Below are 14,173 nucleotides of genomic sequence, written 5' to 3'. Positions count from 1 at the left end.
ATCATCCTCCAGTCTGAAAAACAACCATTATCTACAACTTTTTCTGTCCTTTAGCCAATTTTTTTATCCATTGGACACTGACCCTCCTATTTGAGTCTCAATTTTGTTAACCAGCCTTTTATGTTGTACTTTATCAAAAGCTTTCTTAAAATCCACATTAACAACATTCACTGCTTTCCCTTCATCAACCTTTTCCATTACGTCATCAAAAAATTCAATTAATTTAGTCAAGCATGATCTGACTTTTACAAATCTATGCTGGATAATCTTAATTAACTCAAATCTCTCCAAGTGTCTGTTCATTTTTTCCCCATGATTATTATTTCTAAATCCTTACCCACCACTGATGTTAAACTAACTGGCCTGTAGTTGCTACGACTGTCCTTACACCCTTTCTTGAACAAGGGTGTCACATTTGTCACACTCCAACCTCTGGCACCTCCCCCATATCCAGGGAAGATTGGAAGATTTTGGCAAGGCCTTCTGTTATCTCCGCCCCACTTTCTTTAGCAGCCTAGATGCAAGCCATCCGGACAGGTTTTTCTGTACCTGGGGCTCAGCTAATCTCTTTAGTTTCAGAACATATAAATACAGGCATCTTAGTGCGACTTGAACAGAGTGCTGGAAGTTTGAGTTGAGAAAATTGGGGTAGGACGTGGTCCTTTGCTTTGCTTAACTTTTTCGCCCTGTAGGATTTGGTTCTTACTGTACTACAGGGAAAGAAGCTAGGTGTTTAGTGAGTATCTGGTATGTGGTTATTCTATTCCTAAGGTTTAAAACAGTACAGGAACTGGTGGTAAGATTCATAAAATAAAAACTTGACTAAAATGATTAAGCAGTTAACTGAAACACATGAAGGATGGTAGGACAGGTGATGTCAGGCTGCAGCGTGTGGAAGCTCCTGGATGCCAGTGTGATCCAGGGCAAGTATTTTCAGCTTGAGGAGCTTCGGCTCACAGCCATTGAGCTGGAGACTGAGCTGCAGACACTGCGACACATCAGGGAGGGGGAAAGTTACCTGGACACTTTGTACTGAGAGGCAGTCACACCCCTTAGGGTAGGATCTTCTGATTTGGTCAGGGACAGGAGAATGTGGCTGCAGCTGAGGCAGTTAAGGGGACCCAGAGGGCAGGAGCTTCAGCTTTTGTGATTTTCCAACAGTTTTGAGATTCTTTCAGATTGTATGGATGAGAGTGGGGGCTGTAGGGTTGGATCAGCTAACTGATCATGGCACCATGGTACAGGAAGCCATTCAAGTGGAGGGAGATAAAAGGAATGCAGTGGTAGTAGGGGACAGTATAGTTAGTGGGATTGATACAGTTCTCTGCAGCAAAGAGTGAGAATCCAGATGGCTATGTTGCCTGCCCGGTGCCAGGGTTCGCAACATCTGCTCAGGGCTGGACAGGAACTTAGTGGGAGGGGAAAGATCCAGTCATTGTGGTTCATGTAGGTACCAATGACATTGGCAGGACAAGGAAGGAATTAAGTTCGGCATAGTCAGTATGAGGAGCTAAGCAGCAAATTAAGAAGCAAGACCTCAAAGGTAGTAATTTCTGGATTATTACCTGAACCATGTGAAAATTGGCATAGGGCAAATAAGATTAGAGAAATGGTTCAAGGACTGGTGTGGTAGAAGTGGGTTCCGGTTTGTGGGGCACTGGCACCAGTACTGGGGAAAGTGGGGGCTGTACTGTTGGGACAGTCTACACCCGAACTGTGCTGGGCCTGGTGTTCTAGCGAGCTCCATAACTAGGGAAGTAGACAGGGTTTTAAACTAAATAGTGGGGGCGAGGGATCAAATCTGTGAAGATGTGGTACATCAAACAGTAGGGACAAGGCTAGAGAGAAAGGTATTAATATGAAAAATGATAAACAGACTGTGATAGGGAGGGATAGAGAATACAAATCTAAGTAAGTCAGGAGTCAAGGCTAGACGTCACAAAAATAATAAAAGGACAATACTAAAGGCTCTGTATTTGAATTCACGTAGCATTCAAAATAAAATAGATGATCTGATAGCGCAAATAGAAATAAGTGAGTACGATCTGATAGCCAATACAGAAACATGGGAGCAGGACAACATAGATTGGGACCTGAATATTGAAGTGTACATGACATTTAGGAAAGACAAGAAGCTAGGAAAAGGAAGAGGGGTGGCTCTGTTAATTAATGATGGTATTAGCACATTAGAGTGAGATGACCTAAGTTCAGGAAACCAGGATGTCGAAGCAGTTTGGGTAGAGATGAGAAACGATGAAGGCAAGAAGTCACTTGTGGGAGTGGTGTATGGGCCCTCTAACAGTAACCACATGGTAGAACAGTGTATAAAGGAAGAAATAATGGCAGCTTGTAAGAAAGGTAAGGCAATAATCATGGGGGATTTTAACCTACATATATAGACTGGAGAAAACAGATGGGCAAAGATGAGGCTAGATGAGGAGTTCATAGAATGTTTTCAGGATAGTTTCTTAGAACAGCACATTCTGGAACTAACCAGAGAGCAGGCTATACTAGACCTGGTATTGTGCAATGAGATGGCTTATAGTGAAGGTGCCCCTAGGTAACAGCAATCATGATATGATTGAATTTTACATTCAGTTTGAGGGAGAGCAGAGTGGGTCCAAGACTACAATTTTAAATAAGGGCAATTATGAGGGCATGAAAGCAGAGCTAGCTGACGTGAACTGGCAAATTAGGTTAAGGGATAGGTAAATAGAGATGCAGTGGCAGACATTTAAAGGGATATTTCAGCATACACAGAACAGATACATTCCAACTAGAAAGAAAAATTCCAAGGGCAGGATCCACTAACCATGGTTAACTAAAAAAGTTAAAGATAGTATCATACTTGAAGAAAAAGCATATAATTGCACAAAGATGGGTGGCAGGTCAGACAATTGGACAGAATATAAAGAACAGCAAAGAATGACTAAAAGATTGATAAGTGGGGAAAAATTAGAGTACAAGAGAAAGCTAGCTAGAAATATAAAAACAGATAGTATGAGTTTCTATAGATATTTAAAAAAGAAAAGTTAACAAAGTGGACGTTGGTCCTATGGAAAGTGAGTCTGGGGAATTACTAATGGAAAATAAGGAGATGGCAGATGAATTGAACAGGTATTTTGCATTGGTTCTAACCATAGAGGATATAAGTAACATCTGGGAAATAACTGTAAATCAGGAAATGGAAAGGAGGGAAGAACTCAAGAAGATTACAATCACCAGGGATGTGGTACTGAGCAAATTTTTGGAGCAGTGGGCTGATAAGTCCCCGGGTTCTGATGGACTTTATCCAAGCTTCCTAATAGAAGTGGCTGGTGAGATAGTTGATGCGTTGGTTTTAATTTTCCAAAATTCCCTAGATTTGGGGAAGGTTCTGTTAGATTGGGAAATAGCCAATGTAATTCCTTATTCAAAAAGGGAGGGACACAGAAAGCAGGAAACTACAGGCCAGTTAGCTTAACATCTGTTTTTGGAAAAATGTTAGAAGCTATTACGAAAGACGTTATAACAGGGCACTTAGAAAAATTCAATGTAATCAGGCAGAGTCAACATGGTTTTGTGAAATGGAAATCATGATTAACCAATTTATTGAAGTTCTCTGAAGAAGTAACGTGCTGTGGAAAAAGGGGAATTGGTGGATGTACTATACTCAGATTTCCAGAAGGCATTTGAAAAAATGTTATTGCAGAAAATAAAAGCTCATGGTATAGGGGGTAACAGTTTGGCATGGATATAGGATTGGCTAGCTAACAGAAAACAGAGGGTAGGCATAAATGGGTCATTTTCTGGTTGGCAAAATGTAACGAGTGGTGTGCCGCAGGGGTCCGTGCTGGGGCCTCAACTTTTTACAGTTTATATAAATGAATTGGATGAAGGGATCGAAGGTATGGTTGCTAAATTTGCTAATGACACAAAGATAGGTAGGAAAGTAAGTTGTGAAGAGGACATGAGACTACAACGAGATATAGATAGGTTAAGTGAGTGGGCAAAGATCTGGCAAATGTAGTATAATGTGGAAAAATGTGAAATTGTCCATTTTGGCCGGATGAATAGATAAGGAGCATATTATCTAAATGGTGAGAGATTGCAGAGGGATCTGGGTGCCCTAGGACATGTATTGAAAAAGGTTAGTATCTCCAGGTTCAGCAAGTAATAAGGAAAGCTAATAGAACATTATCATTTATTACAAGAAGAATTGAATACAAAAGTAGGGAGGTTATGCTTCAGTTATACAGGGCATTGATGAGACCACATCTGGGAGTACTGTGTACAGTATTTGTCTCCTTATTTAAGGAAGGATGTAAATGTGTTGGAAGCAGTTTAGAGAAGGTTTACTAGACTAATACTTGGAATGGGCAGATTGCCTTATGAGGAAAGGTTGGACAGGCTAGGCTTGTATCTGCTGGAGTTTGAGAGTAAGAGGCGACTTGACTGAAACATAAGATCCTGAGGGGTCTTGACAGGGTGGATGTGGAAAGGATGTTTTCCCTTGTGGGAGAATCTAGAACAAATCTTCCATTTCAAGACAATGAGAAGAAATCTTTTTTCAGAGGGTTGAGTCTTTGGAACTCTCTTCCTCAAAAGGCAGTGGAAGAATATTGTTAAGGCAGAAATAGATAGTTTCTTGATAATCAAGGGGGTGAAAGGTTATTGGGGATAGGCAGGCATGTGGAGTCGAGGTTACAATCAGATCAGCCAAGAGTTTAGTGAATGGTGGAGCAGGCATGAGGGCCCGAGTGGCCTACTCCTGCTCCTAATTTGTATTCTTATTTGTATATTCGTATGGACCAGGTGACTTATCTACCCTAAGCATAGCCAGCCTTTTTAGTATACCCCTGCTCTCAATTTTTACACTATTCATTGCCTCTACTCTCTCCACTTCTACTGATATTTTGCCAGATTCCACTTCCTTAGCGAAGACTGATGCAAACTACACCTTAAATATAAAAGCAAAATACTGCGGATGCTGGAAATCTGAAATAAAAAGAAGGAATGCTGGAAATACTCCGCAGGTCTGGCAGCATCTGTGGAGAGAGAAGCAGAGTTAACGTTCAGGTCAGCGATCCTCCTTCAGAAGAATATTAGTCTTGCCCTGCACTTCTAAGCATCTATTACCTTTATCCCTAATAAGCCCCACTCCACCTCTTACTACCTGCTTCCTATTTATATGTCGGTAGGAGATTTTTGGGGTCCCTTTTATGTTGATTGCCATTCTATTCTCATGTTCTCTCTTTGCCAGTCTTATTTTCCTCTTCACCTCTCCTCTCAACTTATTGTGTATGGCCTGGTTCTCACTTGAAGAATGCACCTGATATGCATCATGTACCCTCTTTTTTTTTTGTTTCATCATAATCTCTATTTCCCTCGTCATTCAAGGAGCCCTGTTTTTGGTTCCCCTACCTTTCACCTTTGTTAGAATGTACCAAGCCTGTATCTGAAACAACTCTTCCTTAAAGATAACCCATTGTTCTGATACAGCTTTTACTGTCAATCTTTGGTTCCATTCCACCCTGGCATTGCCTTGCATTGAAATTAGCCCTATTCCAATCTAGACATTCTACCTATTTCATTTCTTGCTTTCCTGCATTATTAGGCTGAACCTTATGATACAATAATCACTCTTTCCCAATAGCTCCCCGACAGACACTTGGTTCACCAGATCCAGTAATGCCTCTTTTCTAGTTGGCTGAGAACATACTGATCAAGGACAAGTTCTCCAGAACATATTTCAGAAATTCCTCCCCCTCCTTAACCCAACTGATATTAGGGCAATTAAAGTCCCCCAGCATCACTACTCCATAGTTTTTGCACATCTCGGATTTCCTTGCAGATTTTCTCTCCCTCTTTCACAATTTGGCGGCCTATAGAATACCCGCAGCTGGTCATCATACCTTTCTTGCTTCTCACCTCTGACAAAATGGATTCTGTTCTCACTCCTCAGGCCATCCTTTCTGTCTAACACGACAGTGAACTTGCTGGCTAATTTGCATATTAATAAAGATGTGCAACCATTACACATCATTATTTTTCCAGCAAGATCCAACCCATTAGCTCTTCTATAATGTAATACCCAACAGCACCATTGGAGTACCACCACCAAAGACTGCAACAGTTCAAGGACAAGATTTGTCACTATGTTTTCAGAGCAACTGGAGATGAGCAATAAATGTGGCTTTGTCAGCAATATTCAAGGGTGTTTTATTTATTTTTTATTTAGAGATACAGCACTGAAACAGGCCCTTCGGCCCACAGAGTCTGTGCCGACCATTAACCATCCATTTATACTAATCCTACGCTAATCCCATATTCCTACCACATCCTCATCTGTCCTTATATTCCCCTACCACTTACCTATACTAGGGGCAATTTATAATGGCCAATTTACCTATCAACCTGCAAGTCTTTTGGCTTGTGGGAGGAAACCGGAGCACCCGGAGGAAACCCATGCAGACACAGGGAGAACTTGCAAACTCCACACAGGCAGTACCCAGAATTGAACCCGGGTCGCTGGAGCTATGAGGCTGCGGTGCTAACCACTGCGCCACTGTGCCTATGCAAATTAATTTCTTCCCACTTTCTGCACTCACTTGTGACTAGACTGAAGATTTATCACACAAGATATCATTTCTTTCTTTTAATGGCACAGGAAGCCATTCGGCCCATGCCGGCTCTCCAGGGAGCTATTCAGTCAGTCCCGCTCACTGCCTTTTCCCTGTAGCCCTGCAATTTTTTTTCTCTTTAGATAATTATCCAGTTCTCTTCTAAAGGCCTTGATTGAATCTGCTTCCACCACACTCTCAGGCAGTGCATTCTAGATCCTAACCATTTGCTGTGTAAAAATGTTTTTCCTCATGCTGCTGTTGCTTCTTTTGCCAATCACCTCTGATGCATCTTAGCTCTAGTTAAATAGATTGTCCTTGGCCCCTCCAAGACTGTAATGTTCACCTTAAACAGTACTACTACTCCAAACCCTTTCTTTTCTTCCCTATCTTTCCTGAATACCTTGTATCCAGGAATATTTAGTATCCAGTCCTGCCCTTCTTTGAGCAAGGTCTCCGTTATCAGCACATCATATTCTCGCGTGGCTAACTGCACCTGCAGCTCACCAACTTTATTTACCACACTTCACACATGCACAGTAAACTTAATTTGGACTTTCATTCATTCTCTCTAACTCTGACCCCACCTAATACGTTACTATTTCCTACTCTAGTGCTATCTGTCTCTCCTACCTCTCTGTACACCTTGTTTTTCCTTGCCAATATTAACTCCTGGTTCCCACACTCCTGCCAATAACACTTGCAAATCGCCCTGCAAGGATATTGGTCCCGGCTCTGTTCAGATGTAACCTGTCTGGCCTGTACAGGTCCCATTTCACGCAGAATCGGTCCCAATGTCCTAGGAATCATGCCCTCTCTCATCCAAAATTTCTCCAGCCATGCATTCATCTGTTCTGTCCTCCTGTTGCTATATTCACTAATGTGTTAGTTTCTTTCTTCGTTCCCTAAACTCTGCCAGCAGGACCTCATCCCTCTTTCTACCAAGTCATTAGTACCGATATGGACCATGGCTGCTGGCTATTCACCTCACCCCCCCCCCCCCCCCCCCCCACAATCCCCACCTCAGAGTGCTCTGCAGCTGCTCAGTGACATTCTTGACCCTGGTACCAGGAAGGTAACATAACATCCGGGATTCACGTCAGCGGCTGCAGAAATATCTGTTTGTTCCCCTAACAATCGAATCCTCTATCAATGTTGATTTCCCAATCTTCCTCCTCCCCCACTGAACAACTGAGCCAGCCATGGTGCCATGGACTTGGCTCTGGCTGCATGCCCCAGAAGAACAATCACCAAGTATTCAGATTTGAATACCAGTTGCAAAGTGAGGGGCCTCCTGCATTACCTGCCTGGTAAAGGCCTGCTACCCGACCCGAACCCGACGGGACCCAATGACGTGTCAGGTTCGGGTTGGGTCGAGCCGGGTCCGGGTCAGACACACAGCAAGGTAAGTGATAAAAGTTAAAAACTTACCTGAGCTGAGTGTTCGGGATGTCAAGCAGGGAAACTGAGTCTGCGCAGTGAGCGTGTGAGCATCTATATGACGTCATCACGCTCATGCTGCAGCTTCCAGCAGACAGAGTCGCAAGGTAAGTGAAGGGAACATTGTGGTGGTCGGGTCGGGCTCGGGTGGAAAATGGAGGGACCCGGGCTGGGTCAGGCTCGGGTCCGATGTGGTTCCATCGGGTTCGGGTCGGGTTTTATTTTGTGACTTGAGCAGGCCTTTACTGCCTGGTCCTCCTTAATTGTCTGGTGGTCACCCTTTCCCTCTCTGTCTGTATACTCTTAAGCTGCGGGGTGACCATATCTACAAACATGCTATCCATGAAATTCTCAACCTTGTGGATGCACTGCAGCAACACCAGCTGCTGCTCAAGCTCCGAAACCCAGAGCTCGAGCTGTTGCAGCTGACGACACTTCCTGTATATTATTGTGCAGGACATGAGAAGCATCCTGGAGCTCCCACATGGATCAGAATGCACATTCCACTGGTCCAAGTTGCCCTGCTATGCCTCTATTTATTTGACTATTAAACTTACAACTTAAATAAAGACTTACCAACTACTCACCAATCAGCTACTTCTCTTGTGCTGATGTAACTTCAATTTATAGGGAGGCTAACTGAAATATTTTAGCTAATTCTTAGCTAAAACCTTGGCTTTTAATTTTCTGAACAATTCTCACATCTTTAGTGTTACTATCCCTTATTTAATTTTAACTTTGTGCCCTAGATCTGACTCTTTTTTTTTTATTCATTCATGGGATGTGGGCGTCACTGGCCAGGCCAGCATTTATTGCCCATCCCTAATTGCCCTTGAGAAGGTGGTGGTGGTGAGCTGCTGCCTTGAACCACTGCAGTCCATTTAGGGTAGGTACACCCACAGTGCTGTTAGGAAGGGAGTTCCAGGAATTTGACCCAGTGACAGTGAAGGAACAGCGATATAGTTCCAATTCAGGATGGTGTGTGACTTGGAGGGGAACTTGCAGGTGGTGATGTTCCCATGTATTTGCTGCCCTTGTCCTTCTAGCTGTAAAAGGTCGCGGGTTTGGAAGGTGCTGTCTAAGGAGCCTTGGTGCATTGCTGCAGTGCACACTGCTGCCACTGTGCGTCGGTGGTGGAGGGAGTGAATGTTTGTAGATGGGGTGCCAATCAAGTGGGCTGCTTTGTCCTGGATGGTGTCGAGCTTCTTTAGTGTTGGAGCTGCACCCATCCAGGCAAGTGGAGAGTAATCCATCACACTCCTGACTTGTGCCTTGTAGATGGTGGACAGGCTTTGGGGAGTCAGGAGGCGAGTTACTCGTCTCAGGATTCCTAGCCTCTGACCTGCTCTTGTAGCCATGGTATTTATATGGCTACTCCAGTTCAGTTTCTGGTCAATGGTAGCCCCCAGGATGTTGATAGTGGAGGATTCAGCAATGGTAATGTCGTTGAATGTCAAGGGAAGATGGCTAGATTCTCTCTTGTTGGAGATGGTCATTGCCTGGCACTTGTGTGGTACGAACGTTACTTGCCACTTATCAGCCCAAGCCTGGATATTGTCCAAGTCTTGCTGCATTTCTACACGGACTGCTTCAGTATCTGAGGAGTCACGAACAGTGCTGAACATTGTGTAGTCATCTGCGAACATCCCCACTTCTGACCTTACAATTGAAGGAAGGTCATTGATGAAGCAGCTGAAGATGGTTGAGCAGTAACTGCAATTAGCTCTCAAATTATAAAATTGGCTTTAGTTTTCAGTATTTGTACTAATCAATCTAGATTAATTTTATAGTTGACTAATTTAGATTAAATTAAAAGCTTACCAGAAAACTCACTCCACGTGACTCCTTATCCTGTGATATCACTTTGCTTCCAGGATGGCCCTATCCCACTCCACTCTCTCAGCTCTTGCTCTTTTTAAATCTCTGCTTTCAGCTGCTCACCTAGTTAATGCCTCTAGACCTCAGCTCTCAGGTCATGCTGTCTTGTACACCACTGCTTGTCTTATAAGAAGACCTCTTCCCTCACTGCGCCAAATTCCCTCGCTCACCGAATTCCCAAAATAAGTACTCTCTAGAAACTGTACTCAGTCAAGCTGGCCTCCGTGCTCCATAATCTGTAAAGCGGTTGATGTGGTGTACATAGCCGCCCAAAATGCATTTGAAAAAGTGCCACATAACAGGCTTGTCAGCAAACTTAGAGCTCATGGAATAAAAGGGACAGTAGCAGTATGGATACGAAATTAACTGGGCGACAGGAAGCAGAGTAGTTGTAAACGGTTGTTTTTTGGATTGGAGGAATATATACAGTGGGGTTCCCCAGGGGTTGGTATTAGGACCCTGCTTTTCCTGATATATATTAATGACCTAGACTTGGGTGTACAGAGCACAATTTCAAAATTTGTGGGTGACATGAAACTTGGAAGTATTGTGAATTGAGGATAGTCATGGACTTCAAAAGGACATAGACAGGCTGGAGGAATGGGTGGACAAATGGCACATGAAATTTAATGCAGAAAAGTGGGAAGTGATTCATTTTTGTAGGAAGGAGGAGGAGAGGCAATATAAATTAAAGGGTACCCTTCTAAAGGGGTGCAGGAGCAGAGGTATATGTGTGCAAATCATTAAAGGTTGCAGGGCAGGGTTGAGAAAGCAGTTAATAAAGCATATGGGGTCCTGGGCTTTATAAATAGGGGCACAGAGAACAAAAACAAGTAAGTTCTGATAAACCTGTATGAAACACTGGTTTGGCCTCAAATGGAGTATTGTGTTCAGTTCTGCGCACCACACTTTAGGAAGGATGTTAAGGCATTAGAGAGGGTGTAGAAAGGATGCATGAGAACGGTTCAAGGGATGAGGAATTTCAGTTAGGTGGATAGGTTGGAGCTGGGTCTGTTCTCCTTGGAGAAGAGAAGATTTAGAAGAAATCTGATAGAGCTGTTCAAAATCATGAGGGTCTGGATAGAGATCAATTGAATCTGTTCCCATTGCCCAAAGGATCAAGAACCAGAGAACACTGATTTAAGGCGTGAGGCCAGCCTGAAGTTCATTAATTTTAATGGCCTGAGCTACCGACACTTGTCATGTCTCCACAGGTAACATCACCATTTGAAGAAATGAATATCAGGCTGCTTACCTTGCTGGAATCACCTAATATGTACATCCTGTGGGTGTGGGGAGAGAAGCTCATCGATACTGTTGTACAGGGCGAGCACTCCTGCTCCTCCTGACTCCACAGCAATGATTATTAAAATACATTTTTTAAACTCAAATTTGGTGGTGCTCCCCCAGTAATCATTTAAGAATCTTGAGTGGAGCAATGCTGAATTTAGCAGAGGGGCCTAATACCTGCTTTAGGAGTCTGCCAAGGATGCCTTAAAATTCGCTGACTGCCTTTCAGATGTTCTTTGGGTACAGGACATTAGCTCCTGAAATTGGCCATTGTTGCACCTGTCTTATGGCCAGCTTCTATCCCATTGTCTTTATATTTGTATTTTCTGAAGTTATGGAACTTAATTCTCAGCTCATTCATCATCAAACCCAGCAGGTGAACCACACCAGGACTTAAAGTGGTCAGAAGTGGTTACGGTAAATTTAAAAATATAACTTTTCTATGGAATTCTTGAGCCAGGAAGTGCAAGTGGGCTTCCCTGGGCCCCACAATGAGTTCCTGAGCTTCCCCATCCCAGCATTGGTATCACCTGCTAACCACCCTATCTTGACCAAACCTCAAATTAAAATTGACCACATAGTCTTTTGCCCCTAATGTGCAACATCTTTTATGAACGCATTTCTGTTTCACTCAGTTATGTATGTGAAGTACTGTTTGAACAAATCATAGTGGGACTTAGCCATGTATCTGTGCTTTCGAGAGCTCAATAAAAACATTTATTGTTTTTTTTTCTTATAAGAAAAACTTCAAGAATATATTGTATAAATATGTGACTAATTTGTTTCAATTCTGATGAGATTTTAAAGAAATACAATCCTATATTACTTCCATAGTGAAATCGTTAAAACTTCTACTTACTTTGATAGGAGATATATGGAAATACTCATATAGGCTGACAGGTGAGGTGTCTGTGGCAGATTCAGTCAACAGCTCTGTTTGAATATATTCAAGGTCCTTCTTGAATAGTTCCAGCTTAATAAAACACAATGATTAAAACAAATCATATTTCAATTTTGAACTTATAAATTGGAACTGCATTACTTTAACTCTCCAAATATCGTGGCAATTTGCTGTTGTTTTTACTTTCTTCCATTTTCTAGAAGGATGTTTCAATTTTCAATATTTGACACACATCATCTTGATGTACATTGGAGGCAATTTTAACCCCACCAAAACGGGTAGGAGTTAAAATTGTAAAAATTTCAAATCTGACCCCACGTGGCCTCAAAGCTACCCAATTTTGGTTTTAAGGAGGCAGATCGGGGCATGAGACCAATTCACTCTCAGGAGGTGGGTCCTTTGTTAAGGAAGCTGTGTGCCTTCATTTTAGCAAGGTTTCTATTTCAAACTACTGTTGGCTAGATTTCCCTGGCCTCTGGAAATTCGACAGGTAAAAGGAGGTAAGGAGGGCTGGATCCATAAGGGAAGGAGTTGGAGTGTTTCCTCCAGGCTCAATAAGCTACCTTATGAAAACACATCTCCATGATCTCCTACCAACCCCCTGATCCCAATCACAGACATCTCACCCCCAGCGATCTGTCCAGTATTCCTCCAACCTTCATGATCTCCAACTCCCCGATTTCCCCCAGCCATCCTCCACGATCCCCAATCTCCCCACAACCTCAACAATCTCTCCCCCCACCACCACTAAACCTACTGCAGCTTTGTGGTGCAGCCTACCCTGCTCAACAACAGACCAAACTGTCAATCAAGCTGGTTGTTGGGCAGAACATTTTGGGGAAAAAACCTCATGAAAAAACGCACTTCTGAATTTTCCATCCAGAACTTCACCTCACACCTGCTCCAAGCATGCACCTCAGTAAATATTGGGGCCACTGTGGTGGCTGTGTATTATGTCAATCTCCTATGCGACAGCGCACAGATCGGGATGGGGGGAGGGTGCTTGAAGTGCGAAAACCAACTCACCCAGTGTGGGTCATGGAATGGGGGTGGGAGAAAAAAAAAGCACGCTCCAGCATCTGATTAAGTGTCTAAATTTTTACACACAAAATCAGGATAACAAAATTGTATGGGAGAGCTCTTCATAGGCAGGGGATATAGCTTTATGCATTCTGTGTAAATGTAAAACATTGAGGGGGCTAAATTTGTGTGCAGCAACCTTAGGAGTACGTCTCCCCTCCCAGCCCCCACCACCCCGCCCCCCCCCCCCCCCCCACTTCGCCAGCATAGCATTGGTCCCCCGCACACAAATGATGACGTCAAAGGATATTGAACCTACGGCCTAATCATCGTGAAGACTGCGCTGCAAGAAGAGGTAGATACTCTAACTTTAGGGCAGTTCTAAAGAGGGGAAAATCTTCTGCTGATACTCGAAGGACAGGAAATTATGTATTGCATGTAGAGATTGAAAAAAAAAATCCTGCTCCTATGCAAGTTTTCTGGAACAAGCTGCAGTTCCATATGAACATACTTAACCGTGTAAAATGTCTTAGCACATAGTGGAGTTCTTTGAGTCAATGAGGATCAGTGTCGAGATCATTGCTGTTAACAATGTATATAAAAATTTTGAAGCTTGGGACAGAAACAAAGTTGTCCAAGCTTCCGGCTAGGTGACATCAAATTGGAGGAGGCGTTGTTCAAACATTAGGGAAAATACAAACTAAATATGGAAGAGTCTAGATGGGTTAGAAAAGTGTGATGAGTGCCAAATGGCTTTTAATGTGGAGTAGTGCCTGAGGCTAAAATGAAAGAAGCAACTGGAATATAAACTAAATGACTCCAGCGTACAAAACACAACATAGGAAAAGGATCGATGGATAGTTCACTGAGATCACCAGTTCTGTAAGCCACAGCAGTAAGGAAAAGTAACCTGATCTTTGGTTGCATATGTAAAGTGATAAAGCTCAAATCCTAGGAGATAATAAATTAGACTGGACAAGACACAGGCACATCAGAGTATTGTGTACAAATCTGGCTGCTGTTTTATAGTGTTATGACCAAA

General features: G+C 43.0%; 1 protein-coding gene across 1 annotated transcript in view; it reads right to left on the bottom strand.

Annotated features, from left to right (window-relative positions):
• vps13a (vacuolar protein sorting 13 homolog A) overlaps nucleotides 1-14,173 on the bottom strand; it is a 609,759-nt gene that overhangs the window by 116,768 nt on the left and 478,818 nt on the right. Inside the window, exon 60 of the mRNA XM_068029994.1 lies at nucleotides 12,070-12,183. Within this exon, the coding sequence (XP_067886095.1) occupies nucleotides 12,070-12,183 (114 nt within the window). The remainder of the gene's footprint in view (nucleotides 1-12,069; nucleotides 12,184-14,173) is intronic.

Source organism: Heterodontus francisci, chromosome 4, assembly GCF_036365525.1.
Source record: "Heterodontus francisci isolate sHetFra1 chromosome 4, sHetFra1.hap1, whole genome shotgun sequence".
Taxonomy (NCBI): Eukaryota; Metazoa; Chordata; class Chondrichthyes; order Heterodontiformes; family Heterodontidae; genus Heterodontus; species Heterodontus francisci.
This window is presented reverse-complemented; position numbering and strand designations above follow the sequence as displayed.